We start from the raw sequence: 25806 nt of genomic DNA on the forward strand, positions 1-25806 counted from the left end.
AACGTAGTCCTTACAGTTAAAGCAGATTGAAAAAGGGTGGGGGGGAAGGAGCAAGGCTTTCTTCGGGAGACTGGATCCAGAGCCATGTCTAAAGCCTTGCGGGCGTGAGGGCAGGTGCTTTTGGGGAGCGCAAGTCCCAGAAATCTTTCCCAAGCGCACAGCAGTGGATCCAACCCTGCATACTGCTGCTTGCTAGAGCACAGCGCCTTGTGCCCAGAAGGACTGAGAGCATGGAACCAATCCCACAGCCACCCACTGTCCGTCAGAACCGCTGTGCCCCTATGAGGGCGGAGTCTCTGGGCAGCCATGTGATTCAGCTACACCAATGCCTGCCCTTGATGTGGCGTGAGCATCTCTCCGCGTGGTGGGACAGGAAGAGGCGCACTTGGGGAGCGGGGTGGGAAGCCTCACACACCGCAGAGAAGTTTATAACGTCCATAGAAGTAACAGTTGGATTGATCCCGTGCTTAAGGGGATACCTTAAAGTGTATTCTGAAAAACCCAGCTGGAAAATCTCGTTTTAAAATGTTTTTTTAAAAAAAGAAGCCAGAATTTTAAAAAAACAAACGAACAACAGTGCAGCGGCGCAGCCAGGATCAGCACAGCTTTGACTCTACCAGTTTTCAAGCAAGCTTCCGAAGCGAGGGAGAAGAGTCGCGAAGGGCGAGCGCGTGGCTGGAGCCCGAGAGGAGAAGTGCAGCTGGCAGCAGCGGCATGTTCCTAGAGCGTGGCTGAACCCTAAGGCAGTGCTTCAGGTGAATCGAGAGGATAAGGCAGCGGCCAAGGTCCACGGGTCCGTTTCCTGATACCAAAGAGATGGGAATTCTGATTTTTAAAAAAAGCGTCTGGCTTGGGAGGCCCAGGGTCACGTTGCCACAGCCTCCAGGTAACTCTGCAGCTTGCGGACGGTCGTCTCATCCAAGGAGAACAGGTCGAAGTCAAAGGTTGTGTTGGTGACATTGAAATGGCCTGTTTCCTCAATGAGGTTGACGATCTAGCCCAGGAGAAAAGGAGCAACATTAGAGGGACACACTACCACAGAGAGCAGCAGCGGGCACCTCCTTCCCCCTCCTCTCTCTTACTGCCTGTTCCATTGTTCATACCCAGCTTGTATGCTCCCAGAGGCTGGGGTCTGTCTTTTTACACTTTGCTCTTTAAAGGGCCACATTCAGTAACAGTGCCATGCAAGTTTGTTATACACGTGCACACTGCCCCCTTCAGTAAAAATGCCCTGGAGACAGCATGACGAGCAATAAAACCAGCACCACAATAAAAAAATACAGAAACACAAGATCAAGACAGCAGAGGAAGCACAACACACAAAGAGCAAGTGAGAGTGGGCCGAAAGCGATTCCGGTGTTGTTATTTAATAAAATAAAGATGTAAGAATAGGTGCCAGATAAGACTCCATTGGGAAGGAGTTTTGCTGCCCAAGATGACACAGCTGGAAAGGTCCTCTTGCTGGTTGCCATCCAGCTAAGATTGGAAGGCAAAAGGAAATATTTCATAATCCAGAATTGTTCAGTTTTTTTGGGGAAAAGACACAAAGAAAAGGCCTTGGGTGTAAAAAGAAAGAAATCAGCTGAGGGAGGGCGATGGCTGATTAGTGGGGTGGGTGCTACACCATCAGAATTCCTATCCTTTTTGGCTACCTTATCACCAGGATCACACACTCAAATCTCAGAGACAGCGGGACAGGGTACCAAAGTTTTTCCCTTGGGAATGGATGCCTGAAAGTATGAGATTTGTCATATACAATAAACCCAGCTAACTTGGTAAACAGCAAAGAGGAGGAAAACAGACAGGAAACTGAGAAAGGGCCAGTTTTTAATAAGCGTGCAGTACAGCCAAGTTCAAGATAGTGGATGGCCCTCTGCATTATTAGATGGGTTGTCACTTGAAGGTAGTACCAATTTCAGTAAGCTTTTAGAAGGGTCATTAGAGACTAGTTTAATTATATAAGAATAGATTCCACCACATGGATCAGATTGTGTGCAAATGTAATTCTGGATTGGGCAGCTTGAAGCTTTATGTGTAGGCTAGCAATAGAAACATGTGTAAGGTGTCTATAAAAGAATTAAAAGAATAAAATAATATCCCCCTCCCCCTTTTGCAAGTGTCACACCATAGGTGGATCGCATCTGGATATTAAAAGCCAACGTTTTGCTCTGTTTTTTCTTCTACCCTCTACCAAAGCCAACTGTTCACCCATTCCATACCTGCTGAAGAACGTTCCGTTCCCGTAGAGCCATCAGCCTCCGGTGAAGCTCTACCAACTCGTCCGTGTAAGCCTTAGAGAAGAAAGATGTAAGATTAGCAAGTAGAACACTGCATCAGCCTCACGTCTGGGGCCATTTGTGAAAATGGGACAGGGACCGATTTAACAGGGATCTCCCGATGGAAGACCTTGGTATGTGAACTGAGCTGGGAGCTGCTTTGATGGGCCCTGCCAATGGGGCAGGGGCATCCTGGAACTCCACTGCAGAAGCTGGCGAATGCTCCTCCCAAGCAGGAAGCACTCAAAGGGCAGCAAAGATGCAAGTGCTAATCCAGGTGGGCAGTGCAGAAGAAGTCTTCATCCTTTGCCCGTGGGCAAGGTAGAGGGGGGTGGGGGAAGAAACGATGCCCAGTGAATTGGGGCTTCTATGCCTTGGGGGGGGAGGGGGAGTGGCACCTTGGGGGTGCCCATTAAAAAGAAGAAAAGAATCAAAATGGCAACACAGGATCCAGCCTTAAAGAGAACAGGAGGACAGAGCTCATGCTTTTCACACGGGAGGTGCCAGGTTCAACCCCCAGCTTCTGTTAAGGGATCGCAAGCGGGAGCGGCCAGTCAGGTGAGCTGCGACCAGTCCAGAGGACGCAATGCTAGGCGAGCTGGATGAATGGTCTGACTCGAAGGCAGAGAAGGCTGCTTCGTTAGTTCAAAAGGGCTCCTACCCCAGAGATGGCTTGAGCCTGTCAGGCAGGGATGGTTCTGGAACCTCCGGCCCAGACACCTATTCCAGCTGCCGAGGTTCCGCTTCTGGTCTGCAGGGCCTGGGGCTCCTCAGGCAGCCCCATCCACTGGAGGGAACCCCTGCAGCCCTGCCGTTATCTCCAATCTGAGACTGGAGGTAACGGCAGGACTTGGCTGATGCTAGGAGGAGTGGCTGCTTTTTCTGGTACTGGCTGAGTCCTTTTGCGTGGTATGTGCCACCCCTATGGGAATGGTGTGCTCTGTGCAAAGCTGATCCAGTGACACCCAAGACCTTTCTCTGGGCTGAGAGAGGCACAGAATGCTGTGCATCTCTCAGTATGAAGACAAAACGGTACAGGCAACTGCCCACTGACGGCTTCTGGCCCATGGAGGGCCCAGTGGGGAGCACTTTGTCCTCCGCAATGTAAAATGGCTCTGCACCTCTGCTCTTAGGGCTGGTTTGACTTCTCCCACCTTCCCCAGACATGGCCTCCCTCCTTCTCCAATTCAAAAGCTCCCCCCTCGATGGAGATACCTTATCGTAGGTCCCTTTCTTCAAGATCTTTTCCGGCTTGCTGCAGGACTCGGGAGTCTTTCTCCCAGAGATCTGAACGCAGTCAGAAGTGGGGCGTGCACCAGCCAGTTCAGAGGAATGGGGCGGCGGTGGCAGGGGGGAGAACAGAGAGAGGGGAAAGACAAGAGTTGGGCTTACATTGCCAAACTGAGCAAAGGCGTTGCATCGGGGCGGTTCAAAAACAGAGCGCTCTTTCGCACGCACTCTTACAACTGGAAATGGGCGCGATACAGTAACAGGGAAGGTCCCCTTCAGCCCCGCTCACCCCCAAATGAGAAAGTGGACCCATGCTGAGAAGACGCCGTGTGTGTGTGTGTGTGTGAGACTGGAATCTCCGAAATGGGATCATCATGGAAATTTAAGCAAACAAGGGGCACTCCCCGTTCCGATCTCAGCTCAGCCATGATCTCGCGGGATGCCTCCCAGCGCGCCATCAGCAGCCTCGGCCCCTCCTTGTGTGATATGGGGATAGGAGCCTGCCTTACATGGTTGTTTCAAGGGTGACTCGCCCCCAACATATACAAAGCGCTGTCCTGTTGCACCATTACCTTGTTGTTCAAAGGGGGCGGCTTCTGGCTGGGAGGCGTGTCTCGACTCGGAAGGCAGGAGTCTGCGCTGTTGTCGCTGTCGCTGTCACTGTGGCTGAGTCTGGCGAAGGAAGAGCTGCGAGTTAGGGTGGCAAATAAGGAGGGGGAGCCCCACACAAAACAAGAAGGAGAGAGAAAGCTGAAATGGTTAAGTAAGATTACAGTCTGCTGAAGTGCCTAACTGCGGCAGCAACTTGAGGATGGAGCTCAGGGCCAGCCCTACCATTAAGCAGGGCGAAGTGTTGCCTCAGGTGGCAAATGTTGGGAGGCGGCAGCAGCAACAAGGTGTTAGAAGAGAAAATGGTGGGCCAAGCAGCCTGCCCCGAACTGATTGAACTAATTGAGCCTGTGGCGGTCGAGGATGCCGTTCCATCGCCAGTACTGCAGAAACAGTCCAGCCAGCTTTTGTACATGGAATGGCGGCATCTTGTTCTTTGCATCTGGCTGCAAAGTGTCTTGGGGCCAGCCCTGATGGAAGCTCCCAGGCTCCCTCTCAAGCCCACATGTTGGAGGTGAACAGCAACAGGTGGCCCTCTCTGCATCAGGCCTAGTGGCAAGGTTCCCCAAAGCAAGAGCATCTCGCTGGCTACCGTCCAAGGCAGGCCTTTGGCAGTTCTTGGAGTCATATGAAAGATTTACAACTAGGGGGGTCGGGGGAGAATTGTTTAAAAGACTGATTGCCAAGGAGGTTGGAGAACTTCTGCCAGGCTGGGCTGACAACAGAGGGTTGAGCTCACTACAAGGGAGAATGTGGTTGCATTTGGATGCATGAGAGTTCTCGCCTCCTGCTGAACACACAGGTCCAAGGCTGGCTGTACCACTTGTCCGTTGTCACGCCACACAAGCGTACAATTTGGAGGAAGAGGAAAACTGAGTCCAAGCTGAGGTGTTTCTAAAGCCGAAAACAAGCAACCAGCCCTCAAGCTTGGAAGTATAGAACACATGTGGTTCTCAAGCGTGCTAAGTGAAATCTTGGAGCCCAGGGCGAGGGGTGTGCTGAGCTAAGCAGGAGATGGGATTTCAGTGCTCCGAACAGGCCCTTCTTTCTCTCTACCCAGCTCCTGTAGCTCAGTGGTAGAGCCCCTGCCTTGCTTGGGGAAGGTCTCAGGTTCAATTCCTGGCATCTCCAAGTAGGCTGGGAAAGACCCCTGTCAGAAACCCTGGAGAGCCACTACCAGTCAGTGTAAACCATCCTGAGCTAGAGGGACCAAGGGTGTGACTCACTATAAGGCAGCTTCCAATGTTTCTTCTCCCCCACCCCTCCTCAGGCAGTATTTATTATATTTTTAGTGGGCCCCAAAACAAGAGTTCTCTGGGCGGATACTAAAAAAATAAGAAGCACAGTACAGAACAAACCACCACCAACAACAATAATCAGCACAAGAAGTGAAAAATAATATAAAACAGGTAACAGCAACCAATTCAACACTCTGCAGGAATTTTAAAATCTAGGCTCTAAAACGCCTGGTGCCAAAAAGATCAGCACTGTGAGCACAAGGTGAGGGGGCCACCACCAAGAAAAGCCCTCTCTCTTGTAGCCACTGACCTCATTTCATCAACTCAGGGCACTTGGAAAAGGGCCTCTCCAAAGGAGAACATGTTGCTTTATGTCCCCTGGACCCAAGCAATTTTAGGGCTTCCAAGGTCAACACCAATGCCAACGAAGCAGAACTATGCCAAACAATCTACTCCAGGGGCGGGCAGAAGGTCGATCTCCAAACGTTTGGGACTTCAATGCCCAGACGTTCCTGGTCAGGAATGCTGCGAGTTGAAGTCCCAAACATCTGCAGATCTACTTTTTGCCCACCCCTGGTGACATCCTGAGCATTCTGTTCAGGTTGCAGAAGTCAGGATCGCTTGACCCCATATTTAATCATAGATAAAATTCACCAGGCCTTTATTATTATTATTATTATTATTGGGGGGGGGGGAGATCAGCAGATGTACAGTAAAATGAGGCCCCAAGACTTTTTCTTGTGGAGTATGCCTATTTTAAGTCCCATCCCCCCCCCCCCCCAGTCCAGGTCTGGGTTCGATCAGAACATGTGAAACAATCCAGTAAGCCCCGGATAGAAAGACCAACAAGCTGCTCTCACCTGGCATCCCTGCCAACTGGGGTCGCCTTGACCGTCGTCTCTTCCCCCGAAGAGCTGTCATCGTCGGACTCTTCTGACTGCAGGTCCTCGACCATAGAACGCAGTGGCCCTGGAGGTCAGAAGCCGGGAGAAAGCAGTTTGAAAGGGGTATGTGACAGAGAATCCGGGCTTAGTGCTAAGCAGGGTTGTGCCAAGCTGTTTCAAAGGGCACTGCCAGTTTGGGCGCCATTCAGTTCTCTCAGAAAGAGCACACAATGCTTTGAGAGCAACCGGGCTGCCCTTAGAGCAGACCAGCACAACTTAAGGCTCACTACACCAAAGGCATCCGGCCAGCCCTGCGCAGTGGCCCACAAGGGCATAATAAGCCAGTCATTCTGCCTGCCTGCCTGGGGCATCAAAATAAGGGTTCTGCCCAGTCATAGCCAGGAACGGGGGCTCTGCACGCCCTGCGTAGGCCTGCCTTGAGTCCAGCGGGGCATTGTGCAACTCTGAGATCACCCCATCTCTCATAAGAACAGAAGAAGAGCCATGCTGGATAGAGACCACAGATCCCATTTGAGAACAAGCAATCTCGTGGTAGCCAAGGCCAGCCAATCCTTTCAGGACAAGAAGAAACTCATTTCAAGGCCTTTCTTACACCCTGGAGAGCAATTTTGAAACACTGTTGGGAAACTTGGGGTGAATACGCCTTGTTTACACCTATGGAAGCTATTCTGTTGGATTGCACTGCTTTGTTGGGCCCTCCCCGGTCTGTGGAGGAACCCCCAGCAATATAGGGATAACACTGACCTACCTTACAGGGTTGTTGTTGGGGATGGCAGCAAGATGAGGTGACACACTTGAGATACTTTAGGAAGCACCCTGTGAATGCTGCTATTTACTGGTTAGTACAGCCTTCCCCTAACCTGGTGTGGTTCCCAGATGTGCTGGGACTGCAACTCCCATCCTACCCAGCCAGCATGGCCTGGGGATAATGGGAGTTGCAGTCCAACGCATCTGGGATCCGCACCAGGTTGGGGGAAGGCTGAGTTAGTACAAGTAGCATCGGTGAGAATTAATATTAACTACTTTTTAAAATTAATCAGCAGTGTTATCCTCACAATCCTAAATGTTTAGTATTGATTTATCCTCACTGCTCCTGCTGCAGACCTCCACGCTACCATTTGCTCTGCCCATGTATGGCCCACACAGAGGGTGAACGCAAGACAATCTCTTCCCAGGTGGCCACTCCCCACTCCATGAGGGTCACCGCTTGGCAAGGCTGCCAGGGCAGGAGAAAATATGTATATTTTCTTAACCATACTTCTGCATCTAATCGGGGGAGCAGTAAAATTCTGCCATGCTATCAGAAGGCTGGTCCAGCTCACCAGTTTTGCCAGAATAATAATGCGCCCACCATGTTTAAGTTGCGGAAGCTTTGCAAATCAGTTGCTAGCCTGGTGTGTGTGTTGGGGGTGAGGCAGCCTGGTGCCCTGGAGATGTTTGGGATATTCCTCTCTTGGTGCGTGTGTATTTTGAACTCTTAATAACCTATTGTAGCGCTACTGAAAATGTATTTAAATAACGAATAATTTACAGGGAACACGTGACTCCCTTGTTAGTACAGCTTTGCTAGCTACTGGTCTGTCTCCGGGCACAATTCAGAGTGCTGGTTATGACCTATAAAACCTATATGGCTTGGGACTGGGCTACCTGTAAGACCGCCTTCTCCAATACAAGCCTGCCCAGTTCTTGAGATGTTCTGGAAGGCCCTTCTTTTGATACTGCTGCCTTCAGAGGCGCGTTTGGTGGTGACCTGAGACAGGGCCTTTCAGTGGCTGCTCCCAGGCTCTGGAACTCTCTGCCAAGGGAGGCTAGGTTAGCTCCCTCTCTGCTGTCCCTCTTTATTCAAGCAGGCCTTTGGCATGAGAGCTGGTCTGCTGGGTCAGGTGCTGTTTTTATTCTGCTATCATTATGGCTTTAATGGTGTTTTAGTGTATTTGTTTTATTATTGTTTTAATCATGTTTTCTTTATCTATGATTGTAAGCTGCCTTGAGTGCCATTTCCTTGATAGAAGGGCAGGTTACAAATAAAATCAATCAATCAATGATTGATTCTTCACTGACTGCTGTTAAACTGATTGGTTTTTACCTGCTTTACTTTCAGCCTCACTCAACCTGATGCTCACCAGATGTTTGGAACTACAACTCCCATGAGCCTTGACCACTGACCATGCTGTCTGGGGGTTACGGGAATTGTAGCCGATAACGTCTGGGAGGGTGCCAGCTTGCTTATCCTCTGCACTGGCTTATGAAGTCTTTTCACGATAGCCCAACTGCCCAGACAGGCCTACGTTAGCTTCCCTCAGGTGAGAGACTATTTTTGGTTGTGGTCCCCAAACTGTGAGATCCCTCTGTGGTCAAGCTGGCAGGCTCCCTCTCTTCCTGAGGGGAGTGTTCTGACTTTTTTTTTTAATATGCATAGGAATGTACTGGTTTTTCATAAGGCTTTGTGATGAACTGCTTTTGAGCATACCATACGGGAAAGCGGACTACAAATAAAGTGACTGATTGGTTAGAAATGCCAGGAAATTATTTACATAATTTCTGACAGGTTTTAAAAATCAATCCATTCATTACTGGGACCATAGGCCGCTTGGGGAATCGTTGGGTTTGAAAAGCAGCTCACAAGCATTGGTAGCAAACAAAGAAATTGTCATGCCCGATGGGGATCTTAGCCTCAGTCCTTTAATGAGATCTACCGGAACTGGTGATGCTACTGCCAGAAGCTATGTTTTAGGTAGCTAGCCAAGTGCCACAACTTTCAAGAAAGGCACGTGGGTGGGATGGGGAGTAAAAGCGTAATCAGGTACAGAAATATCGAGTTCATCTTAAGAATATAAGAACAGCCCTGATGGAAGAAGCCAGAGGCTTATCTAGTCCCCACTGTGAGCCCCAAACCCCAATTCACGTCTCACTAGATGGCCCCAGAGAAGCTCTCTCTGCCTCAGTGGGCTCATCTGTGATACAGGAAGAGCAACGCTGACCTACCTTACACGACTGCGGTAAGGACCGCAGAGAGACATATACGTGAAACGCTTCCACCGTTCAGAAAGAGCAATGCTAAATTTACCGACTGATGATTTAATTATTACAATTAACAACAACCTCTTACTCGGGCACGGTACGCTTAATGGACACCAAGACTCACGTGGGGCCTCCAAACAGCAACGCACCTTGGCTGTGGTTCTGAGACGGCTCGAAATCAGAGTCTGAGCTGGAGTCGGAGCTGGAGCTGGAGTTGGAAGGGCTGGATGGGGCAGACTTCACCCCCCACAGAAAGGGAAAAAGAAGAGAGAGATTTCAGTCCTTCAGATCAGATTGCAGATGGCATCTGTTCCCCCCGCAATTGAGAGAGTTCTTTAGTAACCAAGAAGATTAGCAGCCCTTCCTAACCTGTTGCCCCCCAGGTATGCTGGACTACAACTCCCAGGGTCCCCCAGCCACAGCAGGATTGGGTGGAAAATTTTCCAACACTTTTATGTTGAGGTGGACATTTTTCTGTTTCGTAGGTTTGTTAGTAACAAGGAATAGATGCCAGTTACAAATGATGGATTTGGCAAGCCTGACAGTTCCAAAGATGCAATTAATGCTTTTTCAGGTGATTGGCAAGTATGTGGGAGGATGCATCTGTGTCACTGAAACGCATCTATGTCCGAGTGTGAAATGGAATGAAGAATGAGAGACAGCGAAATGGAAGGGGCCCCAGCAGCCTCGGTGGAAGAGAGGTGAACGCTGTGGAAATAGATGAGTGCTTGTCGGCGTATCACGCACAGTTCTTCAGGTTGCTAAAATTACGCTGATTGAAGAATGCTGGGAGTTGTAATCCAACATACCCGAAGGACACCACAGGTTGGGCAAGGTTGAATTAAGGTGCAATCCTATGCATGTTTAGACAGTAAAAGTCCTACAACGCCCAGCATGCCCCAGCCAGCATGGCTGTTTTCAGTACCTTTGTTTCTTTCTGATATTCTAATAATGTAAGGGAAGCACATACTACTGTCTTTAAATTTTTACAAGTATCCCAATAAAAATGTCTACATAACATAACATTTAAATCATATTAAGTGTGCTTTAATCCCTCCACCCCCTCTCATATTCCAGGTTAAATACTTGCAGGGTCTTGGGTCCAAAAATGAACATGGGGTACTTTCTTTTTTAGCTTTGGTATTTTACTTGTATTTAGCAAACATGCTCAATTAGATCACTCTAGTTGATTTTCTGATGCAAACTGAAAATTTCCCTATGTAAATTAGCCTAATTTGCACAGGAAAATTGTCTAATTCCAAATTTTCTCAGAAACTAACATAGCTGCCCAGCTAGCCTTGATCTCTGTGCAAAAGGAAGACAGAACTACCTTCAACAGGAGGGGTGATCCCAATAGCTTCTGCCTGCATGTGGCAAGATTTTCTGTGTCTCTTTAAGCAGCAATTACATCCTAAGTTTCCACTGCCAACATGTTTTACCCCCTTTTCCCTGCCCTCCCCCCACTCCTTTAGCCACATAGATCTCTCTCCTCTTCCTCTTTACCTCATTGAGGTTGTTTCCCCAACCCCATGCTCATCTTTTCCCCCCTTTGGCAGCCTCCTAGCTATTTCCTTCCTTTTCAATCAATGGCTCAGTGTGGGAGAAGCCACAGGGGGAGTCGGGGCTATTTTGACTTTTTTGTCACCTCCAAAAATGGAATTAACCCCACCCCCTAAATATAAATTAATAACGAAATACACACTGATCAGTTCCATGTAACAACACCTAAGGGCGCAATCCTATTGGATCTGCCCTTGATACTGGTGACTTCCGAACCTGGAGGCTTATGAGAGAATCTAGTACAGAGCGGGAGGCGCAGCATGCCTCTGCCACGTCTCCCACTCTGGAATTTCGCTAGATGGGCTTTTTCAGCCCTCTAGCTGAGGAGCTGGGCAGGGAAGGAGGCTGGGGAGGCCTGGGGATACAGTGTAACTGTCCCCTCCCTCCCCTCCCACTGGCACGCCCCTTCTCTCTGAGGTTGCCTTTGCAACCTCAGAGAGGCAGCTGGCACAGTTCTCTCCGTGGTAGCTGTGATGGGGAGGGCGTGGGGAGCTCCGACTCCTGGATCCAAGGGCAGAGTGCTGCCTCTGACCTCACATCCAGGAATCTGAAGTATTCTATGCCCCCCCAGACTCTGCCTAGAGGCCACAGGATTGCTGTCAATAAAACTTTATGGGGACTGGTCTGGCATGGCACGCTTTGGACGTTTTTAGCACAGGGACAGAAGTCTGGCTACAAGAAGCGGGCCCAGACACTGAGGCTTCTGAAGATGGGACAAAACCAATCCCTGCCCCCTCCTCTCATGCATACTGCTGAGAAACATGGACACAGCCTCCTCTTGTGTCGTTTGCTTCCGTAATGTGAGCCAGAGCTCCCCAGAGCCCTAGACCAGCCTTCACCAAGCACGGGCCCTTCAGATGTCTATTTAATTATTTTCTTCTTCCCTCCCCATTCCCTTTTCCTTGTGTGTTGTGTCTTGTTTACTGACTGATTGAAAGCTCCCCTGCAAGGCTTTTTATGGACTGAGCAGCAAGATAAAAAATATCCAAAGAAAGGTGTTGGACCTCAACTCCTAGTGTGCTGGTTGGCAGATGATGGGAGTTGGAATCCAACTCATTTATTTATTGTGAGGGCCTCGGCTTGCGAAAGGCAGGTCTAGATCTCTTTGCAGTGCTCAGGGGCTCTGGAAGTCATGGTTTGTAAAAGAACATTGGCAAGGACATGCCAGGAATGTGGACTGACTGCCCAGGATGCAGCCGCTTTGCTGAAACTAAGCAGGTCTGGGGCTGGTCAGTGCTGGGATGGGGGGACACGCACCCCACGTATGCCACGCCCCTCAATTTCCACAATGGAAGGAAGGCAGGAGAACAATAAAAAAATAAACATCTAGGCTGTGGATGGTTGGGAGGGCAGAATACAGGCACTAGTAACCTCAAGACTGGACTACAGCAATGCACTCTATGTGGATTGAAGCTGGAGCTAATGCAGAATGCAGCAGCTCGACTATTGTCGGGAGTAGCCCCTTTTCAACATGCAACTCCTTTGCTGAGGGAACTGCACTAGCTGCCAATTTGCTACCGGACCAGGTTGAATGTTCTAGTACTACCGTCTAAAGCCCTGAACAACTTGGGACCAGGATATCTGAGAGAGCACCTCCTCCCTTACCAACCTTCCCGATCACTGAGGTCATCGGAGGGCTTGCTCCTGGTGGTTCCACATAGACCCATGGCCCAACTGGAGTCCACCCGGAGAAGCGCCTTCAGTGAGGTTCCATAACTCATTGCATTGATGCATTTTGGGCTGCATTAATAGAAGCATAGCTTCCAAATTCCGGGAAGTACTAGTCCCCCTCTACTCAGCACTGGTTAGGCCTCATCTGGAGTACTGTGTCCAGTTCTGGGCACCACATTTTAAGAAGGACGCAGACAAACTGGAGAGGGTTCAGAGGAAGGCAACAAAGATGATCACGGGACTGGAAACAAAGCCCTACAAGGAGAGACTGAACGAACTGGGCATGTTTAGCCTTAAGAGAAGACTGAGGGGAGATATGATAGTGCTCTTCAAGTACTTGAAAGGCTGTCAGAGAGGAAGGTCAGGATCTCTCCTCGATCCTCCCAGAGTGCAGGACACCGAATAATGGGCTCAAGTTGCAGGAAGCCAGATTCTGGCTGAACATCAGGAGAAACTTCCCGACTGTTACAGCAATACAACAATGGAACCAATGACCTAGGGAGGTAGTGGGCTCTCCCACACTGGAGGCATTCAAGATGAGGCTGGACAGCCATCTGTCAGGGATGCTCTGACTTGGATTCCTGCATTCCCTTCCAACCCTACTACTATTCTATAATTCTATGAGGTGGCCCCCTTCCTATGGAACTCCCTGTCTCTGCAGTTCAGGCAGGTACCAACACTGTACTACTTCCAGCACTTCCTGAAAACATAATTATTCTGGGAAACCTTCCTTGACTGACCAGCTATAGTTTTTATTGGTACTCTGTTTACAAAAATAACATTTTAAAAATATGTTCTATCTCTTTTGTCTTTTAATCATTTTATCTTTTATTGTTCACCAATCCAGCATCAGTTTCGATGTGGAGCAGTATATAAATGCTGTAAATAAATAAATGAATAAATACAGATGGTAAAGGATCCCTTCGCTCATTGGCAGAATTCAGAGCCAAGCCTGCACAGCATCATTGGCAGAATTCAGAGCCAAGCCTGCACAGCACCATTGGCAGAATTCAGAGCCAAGCCTGCACAGCAAGTGAGTGTCAGGCGTAGAGCTGGGCTTCAACTGCCACACAGCTGCAAAGTTCATGGTGTGACCTGCGGCCGGCTGCTAACTTTCAGGCTAAGCTCCCTCGCAGGGCTGTTGTGAGGATAAAAAGGGGGAAGTGGGAAGGGGCTGCAGACCTTGCTCCAAGCATCTTGGGGGCAAAAAGGGGATGGAATAATGTTGACCAAACAATGAGAATAGAAAAGAAACAGTTAGCCAGTTCTCCCCTCAAACTAGCTTCTTAAGGGAGCTTTATTTGGGGAGAAGCAGTCGCCTCCCAAAGCCCCAAACCTCAGAAGTGCTGATATGGGCTTTACCTGCATTTCTCTTGAACTGCTCTGAACTGAACGGCACACCCTGAGCGGCTCCCTCTTATCTGAAGGAAAGTCCCAAATCCCCACCACCTGCAGGAGAAGCTAGAGCAGCCTCCCGCAACCTGGCACCCTCCAGACGGGTTGGATTTCAACTCCCATCATCCATGCTGACTTGGAATTATGGGAGTTGCAGTCCAACCCATCTGAAGGGTGCCAAGTTGGGGGACGTTGGCCAAGAAAAAAAGAGCAGGCAGAGGCAGGCGCGAGATGTGAGCCACCCCCAGCGCTAAGCCTCCTGAAACTGCCTCTGGCCCTGGCAGGCGTCGCCTTGACAGAGCCCACCTCGCGGGACAGAACCGAGCAGGCTCCTCACCTCTGATTTCAGAGAAGCCTCGTCCTCCGAATTGGACTCCTCAGCCCCTGCCACCGCCACCTCCAGGGGCTTCTTGATGGCCTTGGTTTCACTCTCTGGCTTCACCTTCTCCGCTTTGGTGCCGGGCTTCTCCTTGGCCGGCTTCTTCTCGGCGTAGGACGAAGTCCGTGGGGAGGTGGCTGGGGCGGTCTTGGCCGCTTTGGAGCTGCTCTTCTTGGGCTTTTTGGCACTGGGTTTCGGAGACTCCACAGCTGGGGGCCTCTTGCTGGAAGGCTTGGCCTCAGGAGGCTGTGGGGGCCCACCCTTGGGAGACGTGTTCTCCACCTTGGGCTCCTTCAGCGCCAGCTTGGGCTCCTTGAAGGCTGCTTTAGGAACGGGCTTCTCCTCCTTGGGCACCTTGTTCTCGATGGGCTTCCGGGAGGAGTCCTTCACGGGCTTACCCGGCTCCTTCTCAGGGTCCCGGGAGGAGTTTTTGCTCTCCGAGTCTTTTCTGGGCCTCTCGCGATGCTCCCGGGTGACTTTGTGGGACTTGGAGGCTTTGCTGCCATCTTTGTTCACCTCCTAAGCATCAGGCAAAGGAAGGAGACAGAAAACAATCAAGGAAAACCCAAAACCCAGAACAGAAACTCCCAGAGGTTTCACAGCACACAAGGCACAGACCAGCATTTCAGAAAGTACAAATACCGTTAGTTTACATTTACAAGAAGACATTGACTTGGACAATCTAGACTTGGGTGCTGAATTTGTTTGTGGCAGATAATCTCTTCTGCTGGGGAAAAAAGATATGCACTTTCAATCCCAGACTGCAATGGAATCACAGCATTGGAAGGGACCTTGCAGATCATCTAGTCTGATCCACCACTCAAGGGAGGAATCTTGCAAATTCAGCATCCCTGAGAGATGGCCGGTCCGCCTCTGCTTAAATCCCTCCAGCAAAGGAGAACCCTCCACCTCCCAAGGAAGTCTGTTCCACCAAATGGCTCCTCATATTTATTACATTTCCATACTGCCCAATAGCTGAAGCTCCCTGGGTGGTTCCATAACAATTAAAACCATAAAACACAGCATGATAAAAACGTTTTAAATCTTTAAACGTAAAGGCTTAATATGGCAGTATAAAACCAAAGCAAAAAAGCCAGCAGCAATGCAAACATTTAAAAAGACTTTCAGGGTGACAATCTATGCATATTTAGACACAAAAGAGTCCTACAACTTCCAATGTTCCCTAGCCAGCATGACTGGTTTTAATTTTTGTGCCCAGAGAGAGTCGGCTCTTGAGCAGTATACACACGAAATGAATTAAAAAAAATAATAAAATCCTAAAACAGAGAAACCAGCAAGAGAGTTGGGGACAACACATGATGAAAGAAGAACAAGTAAGTGTAATCGTTGGGTTTTCATCTAGGATCTAAGATGGAGACAAGAAAACATTCCTTCACTCTGCCAAGATATTAAGGGTTTTCACTGGCAAATTGCTAGGATGGGAGGACAGGGCATTGGGAAAACTATGTCTTGGCATAAATCCTTGAGAAGAATTACTATGCCTCAGTCACTCTCGGCCACCGATGTATATTCGCAACAAGTGGTTAAAAAGTGCTCTTCACGCTCTTTCGATACATACTTATGGGAAGACTGGGGATTCCGACAGCCAATCATTACTGGAAATGCTTCCTGTCTTCCCTGCCTCTGACCTAGAGAATCTTGTTTCCTTCTGTCCTCTGCTATGGACACAACTTCATCCATCTCATCTCCATACATTGGAGGCCAAATGGAGGAACGGGATACACAATGTGGGCACTGCTCCAAGGACAAGGGCTTTGGCCTGGATATGAAATTCTAACATGCGGAAGGCTTTCCCAGTATCTATGTAGAATGAGAATTAACGCTGCTAGACCTCATGGTCTAGCAGAGCCTTCCCCAACCTGGTGCCCTCCAGATGTGCTGCTGCGAGCTGTAGACCAACACATCTGGATGGCACCAGGTTGGGGAAGGCTGGTCTAGTACATATATTTGAAAATGCAGCCTCCACACCCCTTTCCAAAGCAACTCACCTTTGACCCATGGGATGGTTTGGTCTTCTTAGGATCGGAGAAGGCAGATAGCGGGATTGTGGGTAACATGGGATAGTCGGGACTGGGCCTGGACACCGTTTCCGCACCTTCGGGCATTACCATCACCTAGGAAGGATGGGTGGGCAAATGGGATCTCAGTGCTAGGAACTGTAAAACTGGTTGGCACTGGACAAAACTCCAGGCAGGACTGTGACAAACCCTTGCCCCAAACCCTGGAGAGCCTCTGCCAGTCCATGTGGACAATACTGAGCTAGATGGACCCAGGAAGGCAGCTTCTGATGCTCCTAATTTAAACGGGTCCTCTATTCAGAACCAGAAGGACAAGAATCTCCTTTTAAGGGAGAGGCTGTAACCCAGTGGTACAGCCTCTGCTTTGCATGCAGAAAGTCCCAGGTGTGATCCCTGGCATCTCCAGGTAAGGCTGGGAAAGACCCTTGCCTGAAACCCTGCAGAGTAGCTGCCAGTCAGTGCTGACGATGCTGAGCCAAGTGAGATGTCAAACTGGCACTGTGTGAAGATGTTTACCCACTTTCAATGTTCTGTCTGTCCGCGTACTCGCGATTCAAAACTGCAGCATTATGGGAGAGGGACCAAAAAAAAATAAAAACACTCCCTTTCTATCCTCTTGGCTCTGATAATGCAAACCATTATCACGCCCCCCCTTTTAGCCTTTTTTTAAAAGCTGATATAATCCAAGGTAACAGTAAGTGTATTAGCAGCACTTCACTAGCTGCTTCATCATGAATTTCGGAGGACTAGTGGTGGGGTGGTGTCCAGACTCACAGGGACACAGTGCTGGCACTTTCTGATTAGCAGGGACACTGATGTATTCTGCCACCTGCCCTCAGACGTCCCTGTTCCCTCTGAGCTTAGCTGCAATCTTCACTGGGGGAAATGAATTTTCACAGCAGCAATATACTGCTGCCCCTGTTCTAATGCAAAGTACTTTGGGGTGGCTTGATCTTGAATGGGTCACGGAGGCCATTTGCTTTACAAAAGACCTGCTCCTTGGGGAGATGAAAACGGCTAGAACTGGTACGCTGATATGGATCAACCCAGCTGCCTGCAGTTTTAGACTCTCTTCAGGGGTGTAGCTATGGGGACGTCTCACGATGACAGCCTGCACTTCCAAATTTATCATTACATCACCACATCACTGCAGGGGGCAGTAACCGTTCCTCTCACTGGCAGCACACAGACTGGGCGTCTTGGCTACTCACCCCACCAGCTTTGATGAGTTTGCGGCGGAATTCCTTGGTGGGGTTGTTGAAAGTGAGCTTCTCGCAGCGGAGGTGGTTGACGGGCGGGTTACCCTCCAGGTTGAGGAAAAGGTCGTAGGTGAAGCAAACTTTCTTCGGCTCCTCCTGAAAGCCAAGTGGCAAAAGCTTCATGAACGGGTTGGCGAAGATGCATATTTCAAAGAAAACACCATCTCCTGCCTCTTTTGACTGCAATCGGTTCCCACGGGGGATTACCATCATATTAAAAACAAAACCCAGAAGACAACAGCAGCAGCATGGTACACAGCAGAGAAAGGGCACAATCTGGCCCAAACTCCAAACCATCAACGACCATGAGAAGCCAAAAAGAAAACCAATCGCATGATGAATCTTTCTGGGAAGGGAAGTTGTACGCCACCACAAAGAAGGCCCTGTCCCACAGAGAGCCGCTCACCTCACCTCTAAAGGCAGGGCCTCCACAGAGGGTCTTAACATGCAGGCAGGTGCATACAGGTGCAAATGGCCCTCCAGATACCCCAGCCCCAGAAGGTTTAGGGCAGCCTTTCTCAACCTGGTGTCCTCCACATGTGTTTAGTGGCATGTCCTATCATTCCCAGCTAGTGCCAGGTTGGGAAAGCTGGTTTAGGGCTCTAGAGGTCCAAATAAATACTCTGAATGTTATCCAGAAACACAGAGGTGGTCAAGGAACAATAGGAAGCTCTGGTGAGAATGCAGTCCCTTCTACCAGTTCTGGTTAGCAGCCTAGCTGCTGCGCTCTGAACCAACAGAAGCTTTGGGTTGGTTATTCTGTAGAATACCTTGGAGTGAACCAGCCGGGATAGTAGCAGGCCGTGGACGATGGTGCCAAAATCAGGTTTATCCACCAAGGGCAGCAGATGGAGGACCAACCAAACTTGGCTGTCAGCTGGGTACACTAGCTCACACCATTCAACTCTGTGGGTCGGCCACAAGGTTTTTAAAGACAGCACGGACCAACGCTTTATTCTCATAGGCCATTCTATGCTCCAGACGCTGGTCTGAGGATCAATCCAGCCACCCTTCCTGCTAAATCATGGATGCTCAAACTCTGATAGAAATCCCCCCTCCCCAAACAGTAAGGGATGCCCACCCGGGGGGCCTCTGGCAATCAAGGGCGGCGGGGGGGGGGGGAACAGGCAGAATGGAGGATAAAATGCACTTAGAAAAATACCTCCTGAAAATGCAGACTGGGGCAACCCTTTGCTTTTTCGGAATTCCAAAAACAAAGCAATGTGTTCACATGGATAAGAAATCTACAAAGGCCAGGTTCACAGGTCACAATAACCTAGATTTTTTTTTTAAATGAGCCTGTTCGCTCTCAAGGGGTCAAACCACGGACCCTCCATTTGTAGTTTGGTTAGCATCGTGTATGAACCAAGAGCTCTGGCTTGTCTCTCCCCTGACAAGTAATGTCGATAATTTGACAATCATTGTCTGAACAGCAGAATACAAATGCAGAAAATAAATAACCCCCAGGATTTTTTCTTGGGTTATTTCTCTGGCTTGCTGGGGGAAGAGACAAGTCAGAGTTTCTGGCTCACGTGTCATGTTAACTAAAGCCACGGGCCAGAGTTCATTGAGCTGCTCAATTCTGGGTTATTGTGACACACAAACCAGGTCAAACGTCCTCATCGCTTTCTTAGAAGAGAGGGGGGAGAATCTGGGCAAATTATCCGTTAATCATACCTCGATTAAAATTTGACAAGGTCAACAGGGATCAGGTGAAGTTGTTTGGCCACCCTTCTTTTAAGGAAATGAAAAAAGGGATGGGGGTGGGGCAAAAGGAGGAAAGAATTAAACATTACCTTATTTTTAAAGTAGACTTCAATTGGCATAATGAAGCCAGCATAGCCAGATTCCTCCACTTTATAAGGAGGCTCTTTGCAGACTGAGAAAAAGAAGATGCACAAAGAGCATTAAAACGTCAGCACCAAGGCAGCACTAGCTGAACACGGAGCAAAAGTAAGAGACAGAAATGAACGCAGGTCAGCTGTAGGCAAGCCGCTCTCTCTCTCAGTCCAGCCTGAGACCCCTTCTCTTCTGGAATATGGAGGTAATAATACTGACCTACCTTACAGTGCTCTTGTCATGATTACAAGAGAATGTGTGCAGAAGCAGTTTAGAGCGTAGTATAAGTGCTAAGTGTTATTTTAATCATCATCATTTTAAAATAGAGAATCAAAAATAAAACTGCTAATATCATACTGCCCGTATACAAATCTCTGGGGCGACCACACTTGGAATAGTGTGTACAGTTCTGGTCAACGCACTACAAAACACTGTATATTTCGAAAAGGAGCATAAAAAGGAAACGGAAATGATCAAGGGGCTGGAGCAACTCCCTATGAGGAAAGGTTACAACGTCTGGACTCTTTAGCTTAGAAAACAGGAAAGTAAAAGAGGCATGATAGAGGTGTACAAAATTATGCATGGTGTGGAGACAGTGAACAGAGATATATTTTTTTCCATCTCTCATAGTAGTAGAACCAGGGGTCCTCCCGTGAAGATGAATGGGAGATTCAGGACAGATAAAAGGAAGGACTTCTTCACACAGTGCAGAGTTAAACTATGGAACTCACTACCACAAGGTATAGTAGTGATGGCTACCAACAATTTGGATAGCTCTAAAAGGGGATTTTGTAAACTGCCAAGAGAGCTTTGGCTATTGGGCAGTATAGAAATAACAACAACAACAACAACACATGGAGGAGAAGGCTATCAATGACTATTTATTTATTTATTATTGCATTTATATCCCGCCTTTATTCCTCTTGCAAGGAACCCAAGGCGGCTTACATTATCCTCCTCCTCTCCATTTTATCCTCACAACAACAACCCTGTGAGGTAGGTTGGGCTGAGAGTGTGTGACTGGCCCAAAGTCACCCAGTGAGCTTCCATGGCCGAGTGGGGACTAGAACCCGGATCTCCCAGCCCAACACTCTTGCCACTACACCATACTGGCTCTGCATCAGGACTACTGGTCCTGATGTCTCTATATTACCTCCAGTATCAGAGGCAGTAAGCCTATGTACATCAATTGCTGGGGGACATGGGCAGGAGGGTGCTGATGCACTCATGCCCTGCTTGGGGGTTTCCTGTGGGCAGCTAGTTGGCCAATGTGTGAACAGAATACTGTATGAGATGGACCTTTGGTCTGATCTAGCACTGCTTTTCTTGTGTTCTTAATAATAAGCTGAGCTAGTAAGCTTCTAGTCCTTGTGGTTTTGAATAGAAGACTGATTTAAACAGCAACCTAGAAAGCTGCTTTCTACTGAGTTGGCCCACGGGTCCATCAAAGTCAACACAGGTAATAAAGACTGGATAAATTAAGAGTCTAGTCCTCATGGTTCCAAAAAAACATGTTGATTTAAATAGGAATGCGGGTCCATGTAGCCCAGTATTGTTGACACTGACTGGCAGCAATGGTTCTCCAGGGTTTCAGGCAGGGGTCTTTCTCCCAGCCCCACTTGGAGATGCCAGGAATTGAACCTGAGACTTTCTGCATACAAGGCAGAAGCTCTACCACTGAGCTATGACCCTTCCCCTCCTATCATCTCTTATCAGTCCCAGACAGCATGGCCAATGGAGAAAGCCCTGGTGGGGCAGATGATATTGGGTCCTTTCACGTGGCATTCTGTTTCCCACAGTGGCCAGCTGGATGCTTCCAGGAAGCCCAGGAGGCGTGCATCGGCACATGGAGGAAACCACATGCTAGCCCGTTCCTGATCCCAGACACCCCCGTGTGCACCAGCTCACTCACCACGTTTTGGTTTAGGGAAGCTCTGATGCAGCCGAAAGACCACCTTCTCCACAAAGTGCTGGATCTCAAACTGTTCCGGGCCACGCACAAACACCATCCAGTCGTGGGTGAACCCCTCAGTGGTGGGCTTCTTCCGTAGCTGGGCACGGTGCCCCAGCTCCAACTTCACCTGGACTGTGCACTAGGAGGGGGCAAGGTGCGGAACAGGGAGGGCAAAAGAAAAAATAAAATAGAGGGGTATTTAAAAACAATAACCCCAAGCAGTACAGATTTAGTCAACAAAACCTGGCCTACACACCTCGTAGATCTGGATTCCTCCAACTATCTCCAATTCTTTCGTTACTACTTAATGAATTTCAACCTTCCCCAACCTGGTGCCCTCCAGATGTTTTGGAGTAAAAACCCCAGTGTTCCTGATCATTGGCCATGGTGCTTGGGGCTACCAGAGGTTAAAACATCCGGAGGGCACCAAGTTGGACAAAGCTGCCCTACTGGGTTGCAGCCAAACCCATGGCAAGTCACAACAGTAGCACAACAACAATACGAATATATGGTAAAAAAAAAGAAAAAAAGGCACGGGTCCCCAAATAAATTTTTGGGCTAAACTTGGGTCTTGGATCAGAAAAGGCAGAAGAGTCCTGGAGTGGACAAATCGAGGCTTTCAAACGGTGCTCCAAAGATCCCAAGTGCTTCTTCGGTAACTCAGAAGGGGTTCCACAGCGAGGAGACTGGGACTGACAGAGAAGCTTCCCTGAAAAGCAGCTGGCCCATTCCTCCAAAGTTTCCTCCAGAACACAGATGATCGGGAAATGCCGAAGCCATTTCCACAGTGACTGGAACATGCGTCTTGCTGGTGTAAACTGGACAAGACCACAACCAGGCAGCTCCAGAAATTCCAGAGAAATCCTGAAGTCCGCTATGGCAGGTGGTCCTCTCTTTTGCTGATACTTCTATGACATGCCCTATGAGCAAAGGTTGAAGGAACTGGGCCTGGGGAAGAGAAGTCTTGGCACACAGAAGTGACAAAACTCTCCCTCAAGACCTGAAGGACTTGTCCCACAAAAGAGGGCAAAGACTTCTTCTCTGCTGCAGCAGAAGGCAGGACTCTACTGAAGGGGAGTTGAAGGTGGAGGAGGGTTGAACATTAGGAGAAGCTTCTTAATGATAAAACTGTTCAACAATGGAACCAATGACTTTGAAGGGGAGGGGTGATGGGTTCTTCTTGGCTGGAGCTCTTCAAAGAAAGGCTGGACGGACATCTGTCAGGGATGCTGTAATCGCCAGATTTCCTGCAGTGAGCAGGGAGTGGACTAGGTGACCTCCAGGGTTCCTTCATTCAAACTTTGAAATTGTATGAGCATTTAGGGATGTTCTAGCCCTGGGTGGCTGCATCTAGAAGGGATTGGACTAGATGGCCTATGAGACCCCCTGTAACTCTCCGATTCTACACGCACATGCTCCTACTTATCCACAGGTGCTCAGTATTTGACATGCTCCCCCCCGGCTGAAGGACGGAGGGATGTTGCAATCACTGGTAACATGCACATCTGAATGCGTCACCACATACACAACATCACAGGTAGTGCACAGGAATGCTGGCACCTCCTCACATCACCTCAGAAAACACTGTGCTTTTCAGCGAAGTCTTTCACACGCCCAGCTTCCAATAATGCACTGTAGAGTTGTTTAAGGGAAAAGAAATCTCACACTGAATCAGGCGCCAATGCCTGGGAACCAAAGCTTAGTAAACATGGCCTTTGAGAAGATAGGAAAACTCGGCCTCTGGTGCTGGAACTGTGATGACTGATTCACACAGTTCAGCGCTCTCTTGATGCTGTGGACATCAAGCGGCAAACGGGCATTTGGGAATCAGCTCATCTACGGCCAACCCGCTCTCTCCATATTACATACGTTAAACACACACACCATATGGTAACAAGTCATAATGGGCATATGCTGATATAAATGCCATATATTACCTGCATACACACAGGGTAACAAATCCATTATATATCGGGAACATGTTTACAGGACTACAGAGCCACACATTCAAGTGGATGTTCTTTATTTATTGCATTTATATCCCACCTGTTTTCCTCTTGCAAGGAACCCAACGTGGCTTATGTTATCCTCCTCCTCTCCATTTTATCCTCACAACAACAACCCCGTGAGGAAGGCCGGGCTGAGAGTCTGTGACAGATCCAAAGTCACCCAGTGAGCTTCCATGGCTGAGTGGCGACTAGAACCCGGATCTCCCAGCTCCCAGTCCAACACTCTCATCACTATACCACACTGGCTCTCTGCATAAACACAAATGTTCTTGCATTTATGCAGTGAGTACCCAGTATAATGGAAGCGTATATTATAGGATGTTCGCAGCATCATACACACAGCCAGAGTGTTATTAGGTGTGAGAGCGTACAGACGCACATGAGTGTGTGCAGATTACAAACACCCCTAATTCTGCTCAACTATACATACATATCATATGCACTAACACTGATAGTTACTATTTATACACCAGAGTCGAAGCCTACAAAGCATTTAGCCTATATTCTCTCAGCAGTCTTTACATTCAGGTATAGACATAAACATATGCCCAATAGCTAATATGGCATATAGATATAAAAACATGGAATTTTTTTGGGTACACGCATACACACACACCCAATGTGGTGGCTATGAGTGTGAGTGCCAAGGCCTAGCCTGAAGGTTGCCTCAAAGAGGCCTTATTTGAGGCACACACTCTCAGCCTCGGGCCACCATGAGAAGAAAGAGGGAGATGAGAACATTCAGCCTACTCTACAGGACTGCTGCACAGACTGCAAGATAATGCATGCAAAGTGCTTAAGACACTCCATGTGAATGTCAGGCAGTACCCTCCTCATCTTTGGGGTAGAGGAAACAGCTCTTTTTACCACTTTTTCATTGCAGGGATGGGGCCTCTTGTAGGGGTGTGTGGCTCAGTGATAGAACATGCGTTGCATGTAGAAGGTCCCAGATTCGATCCCCAGCATCTTCACGGAGGGCTGGAAAAACTCCTGCCGGAAATCCCGGAGAGCCATTGTCGCCAGTGAGTGTTGACAATACTGGGCTAGATGGACCAAACAGCTTCTGATGTCCCTATTTCCACTCTGCCTTCCAGTGTGAGCAAGCCCTCCTCATCTAGTGCTTGGTGTACTTTCCCCCCTGAGAAAGGCAGGGGACCAAGTTCACAAGCACTTCCCACCCCACTTAATTTTGGGAGGGAGGGCATCAAGCCCCTCTGCAGGCAGACACACCCCTCCCCATACTTGGGGGACAGGGGCGGCCCAAGGAGGTCCTCCCAACAGCTGCCAATAGTAGCAGCTGCGATGACGAGGAAAGCAGCAACCATCGGAACACTGGAAACTACTTTCTACCGAGTCAAGCCCTTGGTCCATCTAGCCTAGTGTTGTTGACATTGACTGGCAGAGGTTTTCCAGGGTTTCAGGCAGGATTCCATCGTAGCCCTCCCTGGAGATGCCAAGGATTGAGTGTGGGTCATTTTGCAGGTGAAGCAGGTGCCTCTGGCACTGAGCTTCTAAAACTAAAGTAAGATCCCAGTCCTCGTGGTTCCGAATAATGGGCTGATTTAGATAGGAACGTAGGAAATGGCCTTTTAGTAAGTTGAGGCCATCGGTCCAGGCAGCTCAGTATGTCCAACGCAGACTGGATAGAGCTCTCCAGGTTCCCAGGCAGGGGTCTTTGCCCCTGGAGATGCGGAGGATCGAACGTGGTACCTTCCACACGCAAAGCATGTGCTCCGCCACCGAGCTGTTAAGCTTCCAGTCCTCATGGCTCTGAGTAGCAATATCACCCACACAGAGGTAATAATGGAGAAGGGGGAGGAGCCAAGGATTTTTTTTAAAAAAGGAGCTCCTCCCACACGCCTTCATTTTTGGAGCAAGAGCAGCATCGAACTCCTCCCCAAGTGATCACTGAGGTCAACTGCAGTGGGTGGGCGGGGCCTGGTGACTATCCAATAGAGCCAGGCCCGGCCCCTTTTCCGAGTGGGCGGGGCCCGGAGACCGGCCAATGGAGCCAGGCCCGGCCCCTTTCCCGTGTGGGCGGGGCCTGCTGGCTGTCCAATGGGGCCAGGCCCCTCCCTTTCCAGGGCGGGCGGGGGAAGGTGGAGAGGAGCCGCCGCCGCCGCCGCCCCTCCTCGTCCCTACCTGATTGTCCATGGCTGGCCCGGCCCGGCCCGGCCCGGCCGCCGCCTCCCTTCTCCTGCCGCCGCCGCCGCCGCCGCCGCCGCCGCCTCGTCCTCCTCGGGGGCTTCGGGCCTAGCTCGGCCTGGCTCGCCTCTCCCCCTCAGGGCTGCTGCTGCTGCTGCACCTCGTTCCTCCGCCGCCTCCTCATGGCTCGGGGCCTCGGGAGCGCGTCTCGCCTCAGTGCTCGCTCGGCCCGGCCCCCCTCAGAGTCTCCCTTTCGCTTCTCCTCCACCCCCCGCAC

At 49.5% G+C, this 25806-nt stretch overlaps 1 protein-coding gene across 3 annotated transcripts; it reads right to left on the minus strand.

Annotated features, from left to right (window-relative positions):
- Positions 1 to 388: 388 nt before the first annotated feature.
- Positions 389 to 25806, minus strand: MLLT1 (MLLT1 super elongation complex subunit). 3 transcript variants are annotated; one of them, XM_084825770.1, is made up of 12 exons: positions 25527 to 25806; positions 21334 to 21514; positions 19379 to 19461; positions 17535 to 17678; positions 16294 to 16419; positions 14243 to 14803; positions 9429 to 9516; positions 6214 to 6322; positions 4079 to 4178; positions 3492 to 3563; positions 2220 to 2291; positions 389 to 994 (listed from the first exon to the last, which is right to left on the minus strand). In XM_084825770.1, exons 1-12 carry the CDS (start codon positions 25536 to 25538, stop codon positions 866 to 868), a joined length of 1677 nt encoding a protein of 558 aa, XP_084681896.1. In that variant the 5' UTR covers positions 25539 to 25806; the 3' UTR covers positions 389 to 865. The 3 variants fall into 3 exon arrangements, with proteins under 3 accessions (XP_084681896.1, XP_084681894.1, XP_084681895.1); XM_084825768.1 differs by lacking the exons at positions 389 to 994; positions 2220 to 2291 and having other exon boundaries at positions 2921 to 3563; positions 25527 to 25624; XM_084825769.1 differs by lacking the exons at positions 389 to 994; positions 2220 to 2291; positions 16294 to 16419 and having other exon boundaries at positions 2921 to 3563; positions 25527 to 25624.

The sequence above is a fragment of the Heloderma suspectum genome, chromosome Z, assembly GCF_057233095.1.
Source record: "Heloderma suspectum isolate Gila_16-S chromosome Z, 16-S_ref, whole genome shotgun sequence".
Taxonomy (NCBI): Eukaryota; Metazoa; Chordata; class Lepidosauria; order Squamata; family Helodermatidae; genus Heloderma; species Heloderma suspectum.